Source organism: Athene noctua, chromosome 1 (assembly GCF_965140245.1).
Source record: "Athene noctua chromosome 1, bAthNoc1.hap1.1, whole genome shotgun sequence".
In the NCBI taxonomy this organism is placed as follows: Eukaryota; Metazoa; Chordata; class Aves; order Strigiformes; family Strigidae; genus Athene; species Athene noctua.
This window is the reverse complement of record NC_134037.1, coordinates 249,768,494-249,788,204: the sequence shown is the minus strand read 5'-3', so window position 1 is coordinate 249,788,204 and position 19,711 is coordinate 249,768,494. Positions and strand designations below refer to the sequence as shown.

Sequence of the window (19,711 nt, the reverse complement as noted above, 5' to 3'; positions counted from 1 at the left end):
GCTACACACAGGCAAGGCATTCAGTAGAAGACTTGGGACTGACTTCTGGTGCTAAAACACTTTCCTTCGGCCACGTGGTTTGAAGGCGTCCAAAGGACCATTCTTTGATCTGGGCTCAGATCACTCCATTAGGCATGTGGGTAGCTGTGGCAGAGCCTCCTGGAGAGCTTTCTCCACCAGGACTCTGATTTTTGTGGCCACAAAGTGGTCCACAAACTGCAATGCATGCATGGCAAGTGAGGGCAATGAGACTGGCTTTAAAACCACACTGCTCTGAACCAAAATGTTAATATACATTCAGCCTTTCTAGGCATGCTTATCCTAGTGTTAAGGTCTATAGTTTCCTTGTCCTCTGCCCCACATAGATGCTCTAAGAGATAAAGTCTTTATTCCCACCCTTTGTCAGTATGTTCTCTAAGCTCAGGATCCTTTTTCTATAAGTGTTTTGTTTCACACTCTAAATCTTTAAGGATGGGGTCATGATGGTCAAATCCACCCCAAACTGCAGAAACTTATGTTTTCCTGATGGTTAAGCATCTTTAAAGGCCCAGTTCCAGTCAATAAAACACTCAGACTGAAGGGTATAGGTGGAAATTAGATAATTAAAACTTGGCCTTCACAATCTAAACAGATTCTTACAGAATTATCATGCATGCAGAAATATCCCACAGCACATTCAGAAATGAATAACCTCTCTGTTTCCCTTTGTACAATTTGCATTTCATTTAGCCTTCTGCTTTTTAATAATACTGATTCCCCAAATTATGACCTCCAGTAATATGCACCTGAGGATAACCTTTGCAAAACCAGAGGCAGAGGCAGAGACAGAAAAGTTTTCAGGGTGGCAGGTTAAGCTCTGTGGATGAGAGTTGAGGGGACTGCAAGGGGGAGGAAGATGGTGGGGTCCACTCTTGTTTCAGGCAAAGATAATTTTGAATGTAACAGTGTGAACACCCATTCCTTCATAAAAGTGCTTGAGGAATGGTCATGCTTTGAGTGAACTTTGTTATCACAGTCGGGTTCTATAGTTATAATGAGCGCAGATTGTCTTCCTTAGGACTCTGAATGAGCAAAAGATTTCAAAAGTATCATTACTTAAATATATGTTTGAATTTTGTCATGAGCTTGAAGGCTTTGCTGAATCAGCACCTTCTTCTCTAATTAAAGCCTGTCCTCTAGCTCATCATGGCTGCACTGTGATCCTGGAAATGAGGAGTTTATCACTCTTCGAAATGAAAAAGACATCTTTTATAATAGACATCTACCTTCCATATTTTATGCTTGTTAAAATATATGTCCAGGTGCAGTTTCTGTACGTGTCTGTAAACCAACACTTGTTTAACTTGCAGAATTTTCTCCAGAACAAACCCCTAGCAGTTTGGTCTCCTCCTGAGATCATTGTAACCTTTCCTTGCTTCCTTAAACAAAGTGTATTTCTTTTACCCTGAGTCTGGTTTGTTCACAATAATCCTGTTTGCAGTAGTATGAAGCGAAAAATACACTGTTCATCTGCTTGGACAAATACAATAACCTAAGCTAAATTACACCATGATTTAAAGAAAAGACTTCTTATATTTGTTGTATAAATCATTTCCTCTATAACCTCGGGTGCAAATCAAAAGCAGTGCTTATAAAAGTAATGATGACAGTCTGAAACATACCTAGAGGTAAATATGCATATATATTTGTACTATATACACGCACACACGTTTGAAAAATATTTTCCAGTGCTTTTTGTAAGCTATGTATTTTTCATCTTTATTACCAAATTCTTCTGTTTAATCATTATTTTACCATATATCTGTAAGCTATTTTTTCACTTTAATTTTTACACCTTAATTTTTAAATATTGATTTTTCATCTTAACCCTTGTAACCTTCTCAATCAGCTTTTACCAGTTCCCATAACAGTTGGAGGCAATTTAGGGGACTCAGTCCTTCAGGACATAGTTTCTAGTACTCTATTGGTTCTTTTCTGTATGTTTTCTCTTTGGTGATTTTGAATCACCAGCAATATGGTAAACACACTGCTCAGTTTATTTAATTTAAGTTACACTATTAATAGATTTAACACAGCATTTTTCATTTTCAGATCTAAGTGCTTCTTTTTGCATATATTTCTGTCTTTAAAGTACCTTTATGCAAACTATTACTTAGAAATTTGTGAGCTGCGTAACCACACAATTAAAATTAAGTACCTGAGGAGCCGAGCTGTGGGGAGCTAACCTGGGAGATGCTGGGACAGCTGTGACCCCTGGGTGACACCTGTGACCCTTGGGTGGCAGATGGACCCTCCACTGCCAGGCCAGGGACCCGATGGGCAGGGGTTGGGGAGTGCCAGCTGGTCCCTGCAGGCTGTTGCTGTAGGATGCGCATGCTGTGCTCTGCAGTATAAGGTTCATAACTCCATCCCCTTGCAAGAATCAACATTTCCTTTGTCAGCCTGTACTAATCTTCTTGTATCCTCAGCAACTGCTCCAAAAGTAAACACCACTCTCAGCTCAAACAGACATCCCACAATCACTTAATATATCAATAGCCTGAGTTACCCGTATCTAGTCTTTAAGAGATCATGTTGTCCTTTTATCTGATGGTTTAAAACTTTGTATTGCTCAGTTGTGTGGAGGCTTTATTATCCTAAATTCTACAAGCAGCATTTGTTCGTAAAATACACAAAAGGTGTTTCCATGCAGCTGGTGAGATCCCCCTACTCCTTTTGCCTCCCCCAGACCTGCAGAGCCTCACTGCACAGACCCCCACACACCTGTGGGTGAGGCACTTTTATGGGAGCACACAACCACACACACACACACACACACACACATCTGTGTCTATTCACTTATTGAAAGGTAACAAGACACAGTGCTTAGAAATCATAAAAACACATGAAGTACATGACGCATGAGGAAAAACCCCATCAGACAAACCCCAACCCTCAAGCTGATTTAATTAATGAATTCGGGCAGACCATGAAAAACTCTGATTCACAGCCAGAACCACAGAACTCACAGCTCAAACCCTTAGGTCCCATCTACAAAGTACGTGTACAGGGTACACTGAGTAATGTCACTGAGATGACTGTCATTAAGAGTGCTCACCCTGCAAGGGTCTTTGCCTGTGTTTGTAGCCCTCAGAGAAGTTCTGTCCCCTGTTTTAGTCAGGCACATTGTGCAGTTCATCTGCATTTCATGTCGACGTCCTGTCTCATTACCTGCAAAGGCTGTGCTGGGCTTCAGTACTCTGCTTTGGGTATGGTTCTGGAATGTCTGAAGGCTCAGTGTTCAAAAATGTTCAAATTTCATAAGCTGTTCAAAGAGCATGTTGGCTATCAATGCTTAAATACTGGCCTTGCTGCTTCCTTTTGTGATATCAGGATTTGGGCAATTAGCAGCAAGAGGCACAAAGTTATGATCAAATTCAGGGAAAAGCAGTTATATGCATCCAGGTAATGACAAGTTCTTTCTCTGTAGGGGGAGGCACTCAGAAGATCTCGCGATGTACGGGAAAAACAGAGGCACATGAAAAGATCTCGCGATGCACGGAAAGAACAGGGAACTAAAGATCTCGCGATGTACAGAAAGGGGTAGATAAAGCAATTGCGCAGTTAATAAACCGAAGAGATAGCACCCACCATATTGGCGTTTGTGCTTTCTTTCCCGTGGAGGTTAACCTCCTGCAAGGGTTAGCTGTGATCTGAGCGCCACACCCCTGTGGCTAAGCAGATGGAAAAAACAGCTAATGCCTTACCACTACATTTCTCCATGTGTAAGGTCCCATGCTTGTCTTTTTTCTTTCTTTAAGGTACCAAACCTTTAGAAACATTCAGCATCAGTTTTCTGAAGGCTTTTGGAGTATCTGTCTTTCACCCAAGAGCACAGGGGATAGGTTGCTCACCTAAAAGGGTAAGAGGAAGATGTGGGGTCTAAGCTCTGCTCTAGCAAGTATTTGATTATATGCAGCTCCTACCCCACTCTGGTAGCTAAAGCACTCTCATGCCAGTGCTGGCAGACCAGATTCTTGAAGACAGAGAAGCTAGCAGGGCTTTTCAGGACAATCGGCCAGGGATCCTGTACTTTGTATGTGTCAACAACACATTACATTAGGATGCATATTTTCTTCATTTCCTAATCCAGTCTTACTATCACAATCTTATGATCCATTCGAAAAACTGTTAAAAAATGTTAATTGGCCAAGGAACAAATGTCCATTTTTTCTTTGTGATATGAAACAACTAGAAAAACAAGCGTGGATTAGCTTTCTCCTTGGTTTTATATGTCATTTCTGCCTTGCCTTGTCTGCCCTTTCAAAATCCTCTGGTCAATGGTAGGCAGAATATGACATTACAAAACCAAATGGAAATGTGCAGTGGAAAGCAAGAAGGATGTTTAGTAAAAACACCAAGAAAATTATTTTAGCTTGACCACATGGGATCCTGTTTTCTGTGTATCTGTTTGTGTGTCCATTTGGTCTCACAGTAACTGAAAATACTGGGCAACTTCAGTCAAGCTGAACTGAGACACTGTAGTTCCTAGAAGTTTTGTGGAAAATAGCAGCTAGAGAAGAAAAAACCCTATTAATGGGAAGAAGGATAATTCACCCCTTGGCTAGGCCTGTGGGGCCAGCAACTGGTCAGCCCATGGGTAACTCCACAGCATTACTTTGTTGGAAACCTCAGTGTGGCATGGAGACATGCATTATGAGGAGTATAGGTGGCGTAAGAGAGTGTTGGGGAGGTGGTAACGGGAGCTCTCTAGGACTGTGGGAGGATATGGTGAGGTGCAAAACATAATGCCATGTTAGCCAGGCTCCTGGCAGAGATGGAGGGAAAGGACCACCACTAAACACTCATTACTTACTGGATTTCTGCTGTGACACTCCTATTCTGGTTCTTATTCCTCAAAAGAAATGACAAGTGAAGAGAGAAAACTGAGTAACCAAGGTTCTATCACTAATCAAAAGTCAAGTCTTTTTGTGTTGGCAGTGTCTTTTCAATTCTTCTTCCCAACTAAATGAAAAGCAGTACCCATCACTATTTATATTTGCAGGTGACCTGTGAACACACACCCCACGCTGGTTTAACAGAATGACAAAGCTGCCGGTCAGAAAACTTGATTGACAGCATTTACCTCTTAAAGATTAATTTTCCTTAAAATAAGGGATTGGCATAAATTGTGAAACAATGTTTCACTTGAGCAAAGAAGGAGCAAGAGTAGGTATGATGTTTTGTTTATGCATCTGAAGACAGAGGAACTTGCCCATGCATTACAAAGAACTGAATAATCTCCTTGATGACTCAGTGATTAAACCTTCCTTCCACCTAAAATTACAATTGTATTACACATTGATCAGAGTTGTGTGTGTAAGAGTAATTTTGCCTCTGAGTATAAACACTTGGATGTAACTTGGCAGCTTCTATGATTGTGCCGTTACACTATGCTTTCTGCAAGCTGTCAGTTGAATTGAATGCTGGAGAAGAGTTTCAGGAGGTTGGAAATACAGAAATAGGTAAGAAACTGTCTCCATCACGCCTGTCTCCAGCATGTTCTGCCCTTGTTTTGTGGGATATCATTGTCACCACAGGCACTGTCAGTCCAAGCAGGTGCTGTCAGACGACTTTATCACTGGCTTGTGGTGATATAAAAAACTGCTGATGTATCTTGTCAAAAAGTGAACGTCAGAGAGAATTTAAGTAGGATGTCCTTCTATTTTAGGTCACATGAAAACTGAAAGATACCCATCAAAGGCACTATAAATTTCACCAGACTTTAGCCATCCGAAAATTAGCTACTCTAGGCTAATTAGTTAGGCTTTCTCTGCAAAGAGATGTTTTCTCCAAGGCCTGAAGATACAGGTTTGCCCCAACACAGTCTTCGGATGAGATGAGATGAGATGAGATGAGATGAGATAAGATGAGATGATGAGATGAGATGAGATGAGATGAGATGAGTAATGTTGGGGAGAACTTCTGCCTCTTCTTTCAGGCAGGGATCTTCCCTGAGTCATGTAGAGTAGATAGGTAGATAGACAGAAAGCTAAAGTTAAGTAAGAGGAATCTCACCTAAATGTCTATTATTTCACCCCACTTTAAATTTAAACTTTGTTAGGGATCTAGAGTGTGATGTTCACCATGATTAGTTTTGTAGATCAGTGAAACAGAATATCTGAGCCTCTGTTTTGATGTCCTGGTGGGAACCAAGCCAGGAGGGTTCTCATAGTGATAGCAGCAACATAATGGTACTCTCCCTGTTTACACCAAATCAGGGAGGTAAGGTTCAAGTTGGGATCACTGCATTGTTGTAGCTGGTATTGTAAAAGCACATAGCAGAAAGAAACTTTTTACTCAAATATGCAACAGGAGTGTAAACCAGCCAGATATGTGAGAACTAGGGAGCAGGAGGACAATAAGCAGCAAGACGATACTAATGAGACCATGTTCTCAGATATAGCCAGCCATGCAGGCAGTATGGGCAGCCATTTGGCAGTGTGTTCTGGGCCTGTTTCAAGAATTAAATGTAAATGCAATACTTGGAGATGATACGGCTGTGACTTTATAGATTTAGTCTGATTCTGTGAGGAGTTTGCTCCATGAGTGATGGCAGCATGTAATAAATCTCAGATATATGTGCGCTTGAAGCACATGATTTGTGTCAGCAGAGCAAGGGTTGTGGTCCATGACATGGTAACTGAATCTATTTCTCAAATGGACAGGGCTGATTTGTGAAGAATGTCATTCGTAGACTCACAGAAAATGTCCACTGATGAAATGCTAATTGTTATGCTATAAAGACAGATCAAGGTGAGATAATGTATTTAGACACTGGGGCTGGAGGTTGATTTTGGTGGTAAAATACTGTTATGATGTGAAAGGAACAAGACTGAAATAGTCAAAAAAGAGCAAGAGAAGATGCAGGAGAGAGGACAGAAAAAACAGTGATTAATGAAAAGCTTGGCTTTTTAGGATGTTTGGAGAGAAAAGAAGCAAAAGATGATATATTGAAAGGGTATTAGCATATTAACCTGAAGTCTTTCACACCTCAGAAACATAGGATGCCTTCAACAGATGAAGCAGAAAATAATTGACATCAACCTAAAACTGTTTATTGCAAAAATATTTGAATACCCATGTCGAGCATAAAGTAATAAATTACGTTGGACATTTTGCACTTAATCGGGGGAAAAAAAGCAGTTTTGCTCTAGCTTTTGGAGATAAAATTAAAGTTGACATGCTGATTTATTAAAATAATAGACATATATAAAATCTAGTTCTGTTGCCTCTTCTGTATAATATTGTATATATGAACAACCTTCGAGAAATCTAGAATAATTTTTATTCTAATTTCCTGGGTGTAAGAGAGTTTAATGATATTAACAGTTAAACCAGCTGTTACTTTTTAATTCGCGGATAATTTTTTTAGCGATAGGGTCGAACTCCCACTGCTTCGGTCCATGAAAGAAGTAGAATAATCCTGGAAATAAAAAAGTAAAGCATTATGTTATGAATACAAGAAATAGCTTAATTCTGACAAAGTGGGGAACATAATCTCTGTACACACAGGAGACCATCTCTTCAGTTCTATCTTTTGTAGGACATAGCAATAATGACATTCATCATAACTCCAGAATTTATGTTTACAAGTAAACTAATTTTACTTAAAAGCTAATTTCATTTACCTTTCTGTTGGAAAACAGCATCAACCTTCTGGATAATTCCTGGAAACTCATCAACTGTCCGTTTAGGATAACCTTTCTCGATGGACTGACTGTTTTCATCAAACCTAAATCGTACAAAGGGAGACATGTGATTTTACAGAGTTTAGACATCAATTCTGCAAAGAATTAAGCAGTTGCTGAAAGGTGTCTACCATCTGTTGACTGATTTCACCAGGATTACAGAGAGTAAAGTTATCTGCTCGCACAAATGTTTGCAGGATGCTGGCCATCACATTTTCCATGAGGTGGCTACTTGTTTGTTGATATGGACAGGCACAGCTCCAAAGAAGCATCTGGAGTGAGACAAATTAAAGCAAGACTTGCATTTTTGAACAGATAGTCATCTACTAGCTAACAGAGGTAGATGGAGGAAAGGAAGCTGACTTATTTCTAATACAATCAAGTTGTTCCTAACTGAGACAGGACAATTTTAATGAAACGGGGCTGAATCTGGGGGCTGAAAGGAGGACCTAAAAGGAAAGAAACTAAGCAAACAAAGGCTTGTTTTCTTAGAAGGACAGAAAACTAAAGCTGAGTCAGAGGAATCTTGCCCAAATGTCTATTATTTCACCCCACTTTAAATTTAAATTTTGTTAGGGATCTAGAATGTGATGATGTTCACCACGATCAGTTTTGTAGATCAAACAAACAAACAAGCTTTTGTTTTACTTCTCCTTGAATACAATAAATACTTTTCACAGGGACATGAGGCTGAGAGAATTAGTTACTATGTAAGAAAATGTGGTTTTCTTGCATGCCTTTGTCTTGTGACCAAGGCAGTAAAATAGCAATGCAAGATATTATAAATACTCTTTCCAAAACTACCAAAAAACAAAGGACGGGAAATGACATGTGGCTCAAAATCCAGCTGACTTTTTATGTCTCACTGAGGAACCCCACAATTAGTCACAATAGAGTCTGTTTGACCCACACATGCTTCCCAAAGCTGAGTTTTTGCTTCTGTTTGCCTGGTATTTGGGTATCTGGAATCACTCATGACAGCTTGGGAATAGATTTAGAAGCACGTCGCAAATCCAATGCTAACCAGCCAAAGAAAGGAAAATGAACTATCACTTCTATCTCTCTAAAAGAGAAAAAATGATTCAGGACTTTTCAGAAATCTGAGAAAACCTGCACAAGGCATCCCAGCCAGACTTCTGCTGAAGTAGGTTAGCTTTCAGATCTTTATTTTCTAGAGATACTTTTGTTTATTGTACTTGTAAAAAATCTCTACATGCTGGAATTTTTTCACCTTCTAGGCATAGTGCATCAAAATGGCTTCATACCTTGAAGGCTCATTTCAGGACACCCTTAAGCTCTCAAAAGTCAAAGCTATATCCTTCTCCCCACACAGGAGTCAAAGAAACATTTATATGAAAAGTAGGATTACTATAGTTACCTAGTTACATATAGTTACCTAAAGGTCTGCTTTCCTTTTTATCACATGGACAATTTTAATTGTATTCAGATTATATTGGAGTCAATCACAAGAAAACAGTTGTCAGTTTTGCTTACCTCCAATACTTGTTGCCTGTGAAAAAGTCTGTCTTCCCTGTGTTTTTGTCACAAACAGCTGCATCAATTTTCTTAACACCTTTAGGGAAGCCCAGTGTATTGATATTCTTTGGATAACCAAGCAACACCTGATAGCCACTGATAACCCAGAATTTATTGCCTGTTAAAAAATAAAATTGTCACACCATTGATTTTCAGACACTAAAAGAAAAAATGCTCTCCCTTAGTTTAAGTTGTAAGAAAACTAGCTGAAACGTCTGGGTTTTTTCTTTACTTACTTGGAAAGTGACTTTTATGCACATATGGCTGCCTTTCCTTCCTCCTGTCTTCCCACAAAATTAAGGGTAGGAAAAATTTAAAGAAAATCTCATACTTCACCTTTGAAAAATAGGATCTGATCTTTTGTGTTCTCATACGCAGCTTCAATACCAGGTGGCAGAGTTGGCCAGAAAGTAGAAATTAATTCACGTTCAACTGCTGAGTTATCAGGATAGACTCGCCATAAGTGCCTGAAATATGAAACAGTTTTTGTAGTAAATAATAAACTACAGAGATTTCTATGTATGTGCAGAATATCAATAACATTGTGACTTACAAGGTCTTTCTTGTCAGTGTAGCTAGCTGGGTAGTTGTGTCAGAAAGGAAAACGCTCCCCTCAGTGGGAAGTGAGGGTTTTTTTATTCTGGCTTCTTTCTGGAATTACCCTTGTTGTTGGTACTGATTGATTAATGGGATTAGCTACAAGCAGCTGAAAAATTCAGGTTGCTCCCGTACCATATACCCTCATCTTAGGGTCCCAGATGAGCCTGACTGTAAGCTGTTCCCTGGATGACTTACCTGGATTACTTTGGTCTTGTTTAGGTGACTGGAGGAAAGATTGGCCCAACTATATGGTAGAACATACTAATTTCTTAGGAAACAGTCGCAGCATTTAGTCATGTCACTACTTGGTGTAACCATCTATATATTTGGAAATCCTTTATTAGGATTGAGATCTCTTGAAAAAAATGAAGCATGTTTTTTCAGGGGATCCTGTAAAAATATTAATATAACTTGTACCTGCTGGAAGTTCTATTTCCATGAACTGGAATCTATCCATTTTTCTCATTATAAATCCCATAATCATAATCACAATCACATGAACCACCAAAGTATTCAGTCTTTGTGGAAATCAAGAAAAAAAAAAACCTCACAGAGACAAATGTCATATGAATATTTACCTGCCCTTTAGAAAAATTACTTCTCGTCGGAGTGTAGTTATAGCATCAAAAGACATCTGGGAACCACAGGTTTTGGGTAAGGTAGGGGTGGCTGGCCTTTTATCTGGGGCATTTGGTGAAGAACCTAAGGAAGGCATGTTAGAAAGAATACACAAAATTTGTAGAAACACTAAAGTTTTCACATATAAATGCATTTTTGATATTATAAGAATACAATAATTTTTGTGGCGAAACTGTGAAAGAGTTAATTTCTCTCATGCTTACTTCTTTCTTTAAGCCATAGACTTTACTCACCATAAATGGATTGAATGCCACTTATATCATCTGAAGAGAGGGGAAATTCGCTGGGACTGATGTAGGCATAATTGGGGAACATCAAAGCTCTCTGGTCATTAGAATGCGAGAGACCCAGGGCATGGCCAAACTCATGAGCAGCAACAAGGAACAAGTTGAAACCTTAGAAAATGGATGGAGAGAAGACATCAGGCTAATTTTGTTCTGCATATGGCTGATATGAACACAGCGGGGCTATTGCTCAGTGAGAGTTTTCATACACTATATTGAAATTCACTAGGGTATGCATATATGTAAGCATATTTTTTTGATAAGGCTGTGTTCTTTCCCCACTAGAAGGGAGCGACTTTTCACCCTCTTTCCTGGTGTTCTTTCTGTTAGCTATTGAAGGGATGTGAGTGGCATGAGTAGATGTCTGGGGGTGAGTGTGGGTGCAGCTCTGAGAAATGTCCTGGCAGGGTTTCCTGGCTGAGCTAGAACAGGTTAGAGAGTGAGTCAGATCAAACTAACAGCTCTCCAGGGCAAGGATAGGACGATGCACTTCATGCTCATTTGAGGTACCAAAGTGTCACTCTCTGTGTCATCCTTCCTCCTACAAACCTGAGAAAGAAAGTTGAGATCATGAATAGACAAGGGAAAATATAATATTAGCAGAATGATTTACCTTTTCATCATTAGGACTTTAAAGCATATCGTTTCTTTATAGTCTTGCGAAATAAAATATCTTTTTAAAATATTATGCTTATGCATAATTATTTCCAGTGAAATATGCTAACACACTAAATAAATAAAAATGGAATTTCCTTCAACATGCATTCCTCTAAGTAACCCTTCTGAATTAGGGAAGAATGGACTGCTCTGCAGACCAAGAGGCAACAATATCAACACACTTAATGAAGATCAGAAGTCTGTGGCAGAGCAGAAGACTGGTCATTGATTGCCCAAAAAAGGCTGACTGAAGCCAAAATAACAAAGTAAGTCTCAATTTTTCCAGTCCTCCCCTCTCACGAGTCCTCCAAGCTCGCCAATGAGTTCTGCAATGCCTGGTTGCTGGAGCCATGCTGTGAGAAACAACAACAAAACTGGCATTGACCCAGTCAGTCCCAGTGTGGGGAGAACATTACATTTTATCAGCATGACAGTGTCCACTCCTCATCCTTCTTTTTTTTTTTTTTTTTCCCCACCACAATAAAACCACACCTCTCTTCCTCACTCAGTGCTCTTACAGCATCTTCCTGTTCGTTAGCTCCTTGCTTTTCATGCAGCATGACCTCAATTCTCCTGCTGCAATTGTCCTCTGCAGTTTTCCATCCCAAAACCTGGATGAGAAGAGGGTCTAAAGTACAACAGGGTAATGTGCCTGTGTACACACAGCTTTTTCAGAGGCAGTATGTGCTGTATGGCCAGCCTGGAGGCTGAGGGGAGGGGTTTTAGGGGAGCAGATGGGTCCAAGCCAGATGGTTCAGCACTCGGTGTTTCCCTCTCTTCTGGCTCAGTGACACACATCTGTAGTCAGCTTCAGACACTGCATCTCAACCCATGGGTGGCCTGAACAGCATGTTCAGACTCCCAGCTGATGGCAGGGAAATTGCCTGGAGAACACTTTCATGCATTAGCCCATCCTAGCTTGAATGCAGAGTAAAGCTATAACAGCTTATAGCTGGACTCTCTTGGTATATTTAGTGAAGACTCTTCATTATCACTGATGGCTGTAAGATTTTTTTACATGGTGAGGATGTCCTATGAGACGTTGTGTTTCATCTCATTCTATTCACTTAAATAAAAATCAGAAGGGAATTTACCCATATACATAACACTTCAGAAACATTTTTACCTACCAGCTGAGCCTGTGGTCCAATCTTCATCCTCATCAAAGTGCACATCACCACCAAAACCGTTGCCAGGTGGAAAGGCATGAGCAAGGACACCAAGGGGGCCATCAAAATAACGAGGGCAATGTCCATGAGCTAAATAATATAATGTTGAAACAACATTGAGTTTATGTTATGACTATTGGAAGATCTTTAAATTAATCTTACCATTGGTGTGCAGGCATTACCTTTGGTCCCAAAAGCAATCATTATATCTGCTATTCCCTCATGAATACGAATGAAAATCAGCGGGGTTACAGTGCTCCACACTTTAAATGCCTTCTGGATTGCTTTATCCACATCCTCTTTGCTCATATCTGGTGTGTGGTTCACAATTCTACAGTTATGAAGGTTCAAGTAATAATACTTAGTGTTTGCAAAAAGAATTTCTCTAATATTGTAAAGGTGATGAACAGAGATGTATAAGAAGCAATAATGTAATCCAGTAACTCTCAAGATTCATCTTGGACTGAATGAGTCTGATGAATGTGATAACTGTTCAACATGTGTTTTTCATAATAATAATAACTGTGTACATGGCATCAGTTTTTCTCAAAATGTCCCTTAGTCAGCAGGTCATCTCTTGAGCATGAGGAAAATTGTCTCCTCGGGTTTCTGTGACTACTAAACTGTGGGTCTTAGCAAATTTTGAAGATAATGGGGCTTGTACAGAGTGCAATTGATATTTCTGTTTGGCTCACAATATTTGTCAGGAGTAATACATGACAGGCAAAATTTTGTGGTTGACTCAGAAAATGTAGAATACCCAGCTCAACTCTTCAGAAATTCCTCTCAGGAATATGCATAACTAACAGATGGGGAAAGACAAACATTTTAGTATTCCCAACTGGAAACAATTACTACAGAAGTTATATTTAAATATAACAACTGTGGATAATCACAAAAACAAAATTTAAACTCAAAAAGTAATTATTGAAATACTACCTGTATGTCAGCTTGGTTTTTTTCCATCCTGGCAGAGTAAAACCATAGAGACCCACATCAGGAACTCCACACCTGGGTTTCTTCATTATTTCCAATGTCTCAGTATCTGGTTTTCCAGTCACTTTCAAACCAAAGAATTGTTGCATTTTCTTAAGTTTTTCAGCTGTGGATTCAGCATTTATTTTCCATCCAAGCTGATTTGGATCTGACTCAACAGCATAGTATTTATTTAAATAGTCCTAGTGAAAAAATAAAGCAAATACACTTCACATTCTGACCTGTTTTTTAAACAAGTACCTTAGGACTGATATTGTTTGTATACTTTGCTGGCAAAGCCATGTGCCTATGATGTTGGAGCACAACAGATGTTTTCCTGAGGATTGCAGCTGAACAAAAACAGACAACATTGTCCCTGACTTATTTACTTGATGCTTCCAGTTTGTACAGGTTTATCCTACTTTAGTAAAGTTTGGGCAACAGTTCTGTGCATAGTATTGTTTCAGAAAGATGGCAAACTGCTGTGTAGCTGGAACATGCAGATTATATCTAAAAAGAAAGGGCTCAATAGATCCCAGATATGGACAATATAGTTACCTGTACAAGCTTTGCCTCTTCTTCTTTGTTGTCTTTCTCTGGGTGGACGACAAGAGTGTTAGAAACAGCTGCACACATTAGAAGCAAAAGTGAAAGTTCCTTCATTCTGACTCCTATCTCTGTCCTGGTAGGAGAGCAGTCTGCTTTCTTCTGCCTGTGCATCCTCTCTCACACTCCATACGGTTCTGGAGTGCTCTGTAGAGTCAGCTGTAGACTGACTCAGAGTTTATCATGCTCTGATTACCTCCACAGATCCTATAACACTGTGCTGGCTGACACAATAAAACTTAATCAAACCCATGCAATTTCAGAGACATCTGAACTTGGTTAGTATTTTAATACTCTTAGGATGCTTGGCTACCATTTCAAAACCGGCACTCAATTTTAGTTATTTTACACTGAATTTTAGTGAACCTGAACAATTTCATGCTAGATGAAATGGTAGACAAGCACAAAACCTATTAAGTTGTCCCGATCCATCTCTGTGAAATGGGACCACCAAATGTACAGAGACTCTCAACCTTTCTTAGCCTAAAAAGTGGGAGTCATGCACCAGATATGAATCCTATTAAAAAAAAAAAAAAAGAAATTAAAACTTTGGGAGAAATTACTGTAAGCAGAAAGTTTTCTTTTTAAGTTGATCCATAAAGTGAGACTGGCTGTTTTGGAAAATGCATAACAACCTCAAATCCCTTCCTACCTCCTTCCTGCAACTTTTTGAAAAGTGTTTTTCCTTTAAATTATACTGGTGGAATCAAGATATACATAAACCAAAAATACATCCTGAAGCATGTGAATGTTTTTATATTTCTGTCTGTGTTCTTTCTATCTATCTATCTATCTATCTATCTATCTATCTATCTATCTGTCATTTCATCACAAAAGGTTTCTTCAGTTTAACCACATTAGCCACAGGGGATATGATTATTTCCTGTCTTAAGTAATTCAGAATAAAGGAAGTTTCAAGAGTCACATAAGCTATGACAAATTATGGGATTTCACCCTGTGCTGGCCAAACACTTTCCTCTTCCTCTGGTAGCAATGGGAGCTGAAGGTGTTTGGCACCTCAGAGGAGCTCTGACAGCATGTACTCAACTTTTACAAAACAGTTGTAAGAAATACCCTTATGTTGGACTGTGGCTTTTTCAGAAGATCCTTGCTTCTATGTTTTTGGCTTTTTTGCTGTCACTTGCAGCCAACTTTTCTCCAGCCGGAGGTGTCAATGACCAATTTTCTAGCACAAATTTCACAATGTAGCCTTGTTAGTTAAAGTTGTGTGTTAATGGAATTTCTCAGCTACCATAAACAAACAAAACCTCCAAACCCTTCCCTTAATTCGTTTTTATTATTATTTTATTGTAAGGTAAGAGACCCATGAGTCCTGGATCCCGTTCATTTCTGTAACTGAGGTACAACCTGGTGACAATGTTTTCTGTGACAGTGAGCCCAGCTGAGCTGATACTAGAAATGACATGTGTGTTTATTCAGAAGTACAGACTTTCTTTTCTGAGATCTGTCATGTTTTTAAATGGATATATTTGTCTCAAAGGTTTTAAAGCTAAAAGGGATAACCACGGTGCTGTCATCTGACTATATGCATGGTATAAGTCACAAAGGACAAACACCTGTTCAGTGGCTTTTGCACCAAGCATATTTTCCAACGGCACTAGAACACATTTTTGGAAAATATGTTTTGACTGATATGAATTAAATTTTGTAAAAAATCAAGACAACACTATGAGCAGATTTGATATGATCTGGGAGTAGTGGTTATCTTTTTTCCCCACTGTAGTTGGCCATCAGATCCCCACAGCTATCTGTTGTGTAGCAGTAGAAGGATAGAGAAAATGAGACCACGTAGGTTAAGGTGAGTTGCACATAACTTTAAACTTTTATTAGTTTTATTCTTCTATAGAAAATGAAAAAATACATATTAAACTGAAAGATTTAGATCAGATATAAGAAAGAAATTCTTTCTATAGAAATATAGAAATACATATTAAACTGAAAGATTTAGATCAGATATAAGAAAGAAATTCTTTCCTGTGAGTGTGATGAGACACTGGCACAGGTTTCCCAGAGAAGCTGTGGCTGCCCCCTCCCTGGCAGTGTTCAAGGCCAGGTTGGACGGGGCTTTGAGCAACCTGGGCTAGTGGAAGGTGTCCCTGCCCATGGCAGGGGGGTTGGAACTAAATGATCTTTAAAGGTTCCTTCCAACCCAAACCATTCTATGATTCTATGATAACTCTGGAGAGTGATTCAACCAGCTATCTTAGAATAGGATGAACTGGCCTCAATAGGTGCTCTATGTCTTTATTGAACATAGAGAAGCTTAAACAACTAATTTAGACTACATTTCTAGTTTCATCTAACAGCTCAAGCTACACTAGTTTTTGCTCAGAACACATTTGAGTGACAGATGATGGAGGCTTATGCCACTCAAACCACTTTTAGGGTTTTGCAATTTGACCACCTATACAACATAGCAGCTAGTTCCCACTACCCATGGGGGAGAGGTTTTTTCGCAACATGTTTTTTTCGCAAGCGATGTTTCACAAATACACCTATAGCTGGCCTTGAGGTCTGGGAAAAGAAGCAGCTGTATAACCAGTTGCTGGTTATGGTTTCCTAATGTTTATCTTTGACACTGGTTAGAGTTGGTAGATGTTGATCTACCCTGTAACTTATTTGCTTGTCCTAGAACTAGTTTTATCCAGACTTCAGTAACGTGACCTATGTTTTAACCCAGAAAGGTTGTTGTCTGTCCTCATCAGATCAATAGTAGCAAATGATGCTACACAGAGCATCAGAGGAATCATCAATACTGATGCATTGTGGTGATCTTAACACTATATCAACAGGGATTCAACTTGCCTGTGTTCACAGCATGGGTGTCTGCACTTGTTAACTGTCTAAGCTTGCTTGCAACAAAAATGTAATCAATATGTGCAAATGGCACCTAGAGAACATTTGATCTGACGGCATGTAGGAGGAAGACTTTGGATGATTTGTGCAGCTCTCAGGAGCTCACCAAATGATTAGACCAACACATTGAGTATGATAAGGGCCTAAGCCTGAGATCACATGAAAACACTTAGCTGCAACTAAGCCGCCTAAACGGTGATTTGCTGTGTTTTTGAGACAGTCTAGTGAACCTGAGACAGAGGCCTGGTGACAGAGGTCTGGTGACCCAGGACCTAGAGGGTGGCTTCTAGACTGGTAGTTGGAGGTCAGTCGGAAAACTTCAGGAACCTTAAAGTCACTTGATACCTGTTCAGGCAGCTGAGCTGAGCCACTACTTTGCAGGCTCAATCCTACCATAGTCAACTCAGCTTGAGTGAAAAACATGGGACAATAGCGACTGGTTCAAATAATGTATTTGACCCTTGGCAAACATTTAGCAAAGACTGAAACCTGTGAGGGCAGTATTCAATCACCTGAACATAGGTCCTTAGGGAGAGTGTAGGCTCTGTGGGTCTTTGGAAAGTTCTGGTCTCCCAGAAGTCCTGTTTCATACCTTCATGGGTAACCTGGATACCCTACAGCACCTCAGATGCATTAAACACATGTTTAGGGAATTAGATTCGTGCCTGGCCCAATCTGTCTCAGTTAATGATATGGGCTATGACTACACACAGAAACAGTAACCAGACACTAGGGAGTGGTAGGGTACTGTACCCTAGTACAATAATTAGCAAATCAGACCATAAACTTATTAAAAGGGAGTAAGAAAATGGAAGGTGACTGTGTGTACTGAGCTTGAATCAACATTCAGATTTCAAATTACTGAAAGCAGTGCTTGTGCCTGCAGGCGGGCGAGAGCCGCCAGCATCGGACACGCCCTCCTCCTAATGGTGTGGCTGGAATGGAGCAATCACCACGATCACGCAGGCGAAGGAAATATTCAGTCACATAAGCATGGGGAATATTTCTCACAAATAAACCACTTGAGTTCTCAGTCTTCCTGCTCAAGGGAAATCCACAAAATAAATTACTAAAAAAATGTGCCTGGCAACTAAAACTCAGAACTTCACAGGATACCAAAAGGCATGGACTGAAAATATGCCTTTATCACTCTCTTCTTCATCTTCCATGGTTTGTAAATTACCTTTTATCTCTCTCTCCTCCAAAACATAGCCACCTCCTTACCCCTCACTTCCCATCTAACATTTTCTCTGCCCCATGAGTGCCCACTACTTTTTTCTTCTAGAAAGGGATTAGTGTTCTGCTCTAAATCTGAGGAATTCTTCTGGCGTTGCCTTGAGATATTCTGCTTCTACTTCATATCTGATAGGAACATGTGCCTTCAACTTTTATTTTTTAATATGTATTTTGTCTAGTGAGAAATACTATCTTTCCCTGTAATCTTGTGTTATGTTTGTAGACCATCATAATCAATTTAGATTTATATACTTCTAAAACAATATTTGGTTTAATTGTCATTGGTAGTTCAGTAGCACTGATTAACACAAGAAAATGTGATTAAATAGTATTGCTATGAAAATTTTGAATTAAAGACTCAGTACCTAAATCACAGGATTCACATAAAATAACATCTTCATTAAAGCCTTTGATTTACTGTAATTTAATTTTAGTTTTTTTTTTTTTAAGGTTTTATAAAGAAAATTCAAGCTAATTTTCAAGTATTCAATTTCTTATCTTTGAATAGTATTTAGATTAATTTTTACTCCTGAATTTAATAAATGTAAGAACTACCAAGTCTGTTCTTTATATATGAAGGATAGAATTTAATAAGCTTCTTATATAGACAGCTAAGCAATAAAAAAAATTAACAGGTACGTTTTTATAAGGTTGCACATTCTTCTCTCAAAATGCAATTACTTCTATATACAATAACCTGAAATCTTCCTCTGAAGTATGTTGAATAATACAGATGTTGTACAAGATAATACTTTTTATTATGGTCATATGGCTTCTAATTGTACCAACTGATCTACAAAAAGTAAAGAGAAGGTGGATAACCCTTCAAATACCATTTTAATTGAGGATATTTGAAAAAATTGCAGTTAAGCTAGAAGTCAAACTTTTTCTTTAACTTTTTGTATCAGAATTATTTTTGACCAAGAATTTTCATTTTTAAGCAAATGTCTTCATCCTTTAACCCACTGAAATTAGGAGGGATTTACTTACTACTGGAGTAGTAAGCACTTGAAAGAGCCTTGAGTAAAGAGGTTTATTTGTCTGTTATATGATGTGGCTACCTGTGATAGCAAGGGACTAGTTTCAGTGATCTCAGGGATCCTTCCTAAGCTACATTTCCAGGCTTAAACCCATTTCCTAAACCCCAAAACATGAAAAAAAAAACCAACCTGTCTGCACTTGCAAAGACATACATCCTGAAGGGAAGGCTAAGAGTGAAAGATGGGAAAAGAGAAACAGAATGTGGAAGTGTGATTTGTAGACTGATGCTGATGAGCCCCAACTGGCCTAATTACCCATAGAATTTTCACCAGGGCTTGTGTGGGGTGATGGAGTTCAGAGACAGGTGACTGTTCCTTTCTCTTGTTTTGGGAAAAGGATCTGATGTTTCATGCCAGAATAT

The 19,711-nt window shown here is 39.1% G+C and overlaps 1 protein-coding gene across 1 annotated transcript; it reads right to left on the bottom strand.

Annotated features, from left to right (window-relative positions):
• Positions 1–7,345: 7,345 nt before the first annotated feature.
• LOC141973620 (matrix metalloproteinase-27-like) lies at positions 7,346–14,253 on the bottom strand. Its single transcript, XM_074932385.1, has 10 exons — positions 14,149–14,253; positions 13,555–13,793; positions 12,798–12,946; positions 12,577–12,705; positions 10,739–10,900; positions 10,445–10,568; positions 9,603–9,733; positions 9,225–9,384; positions 7,671–7,774; positions 7,346–7,465 (listed from the first exon to the last, which is right to left on the bottom strand). Exons 1-10 carry the CDS (start codon positions 14,251–14,253, stop codon positions 7,365–7,367), a joined length of 1,404 nt encoding a protein of 467 aa, XP_074788486.1. The 3' UTR covers positions 7,346–7,364.
• Between the last annotated feature and the right edge of the window lie 5,458 nt (positions 14,254–19,711).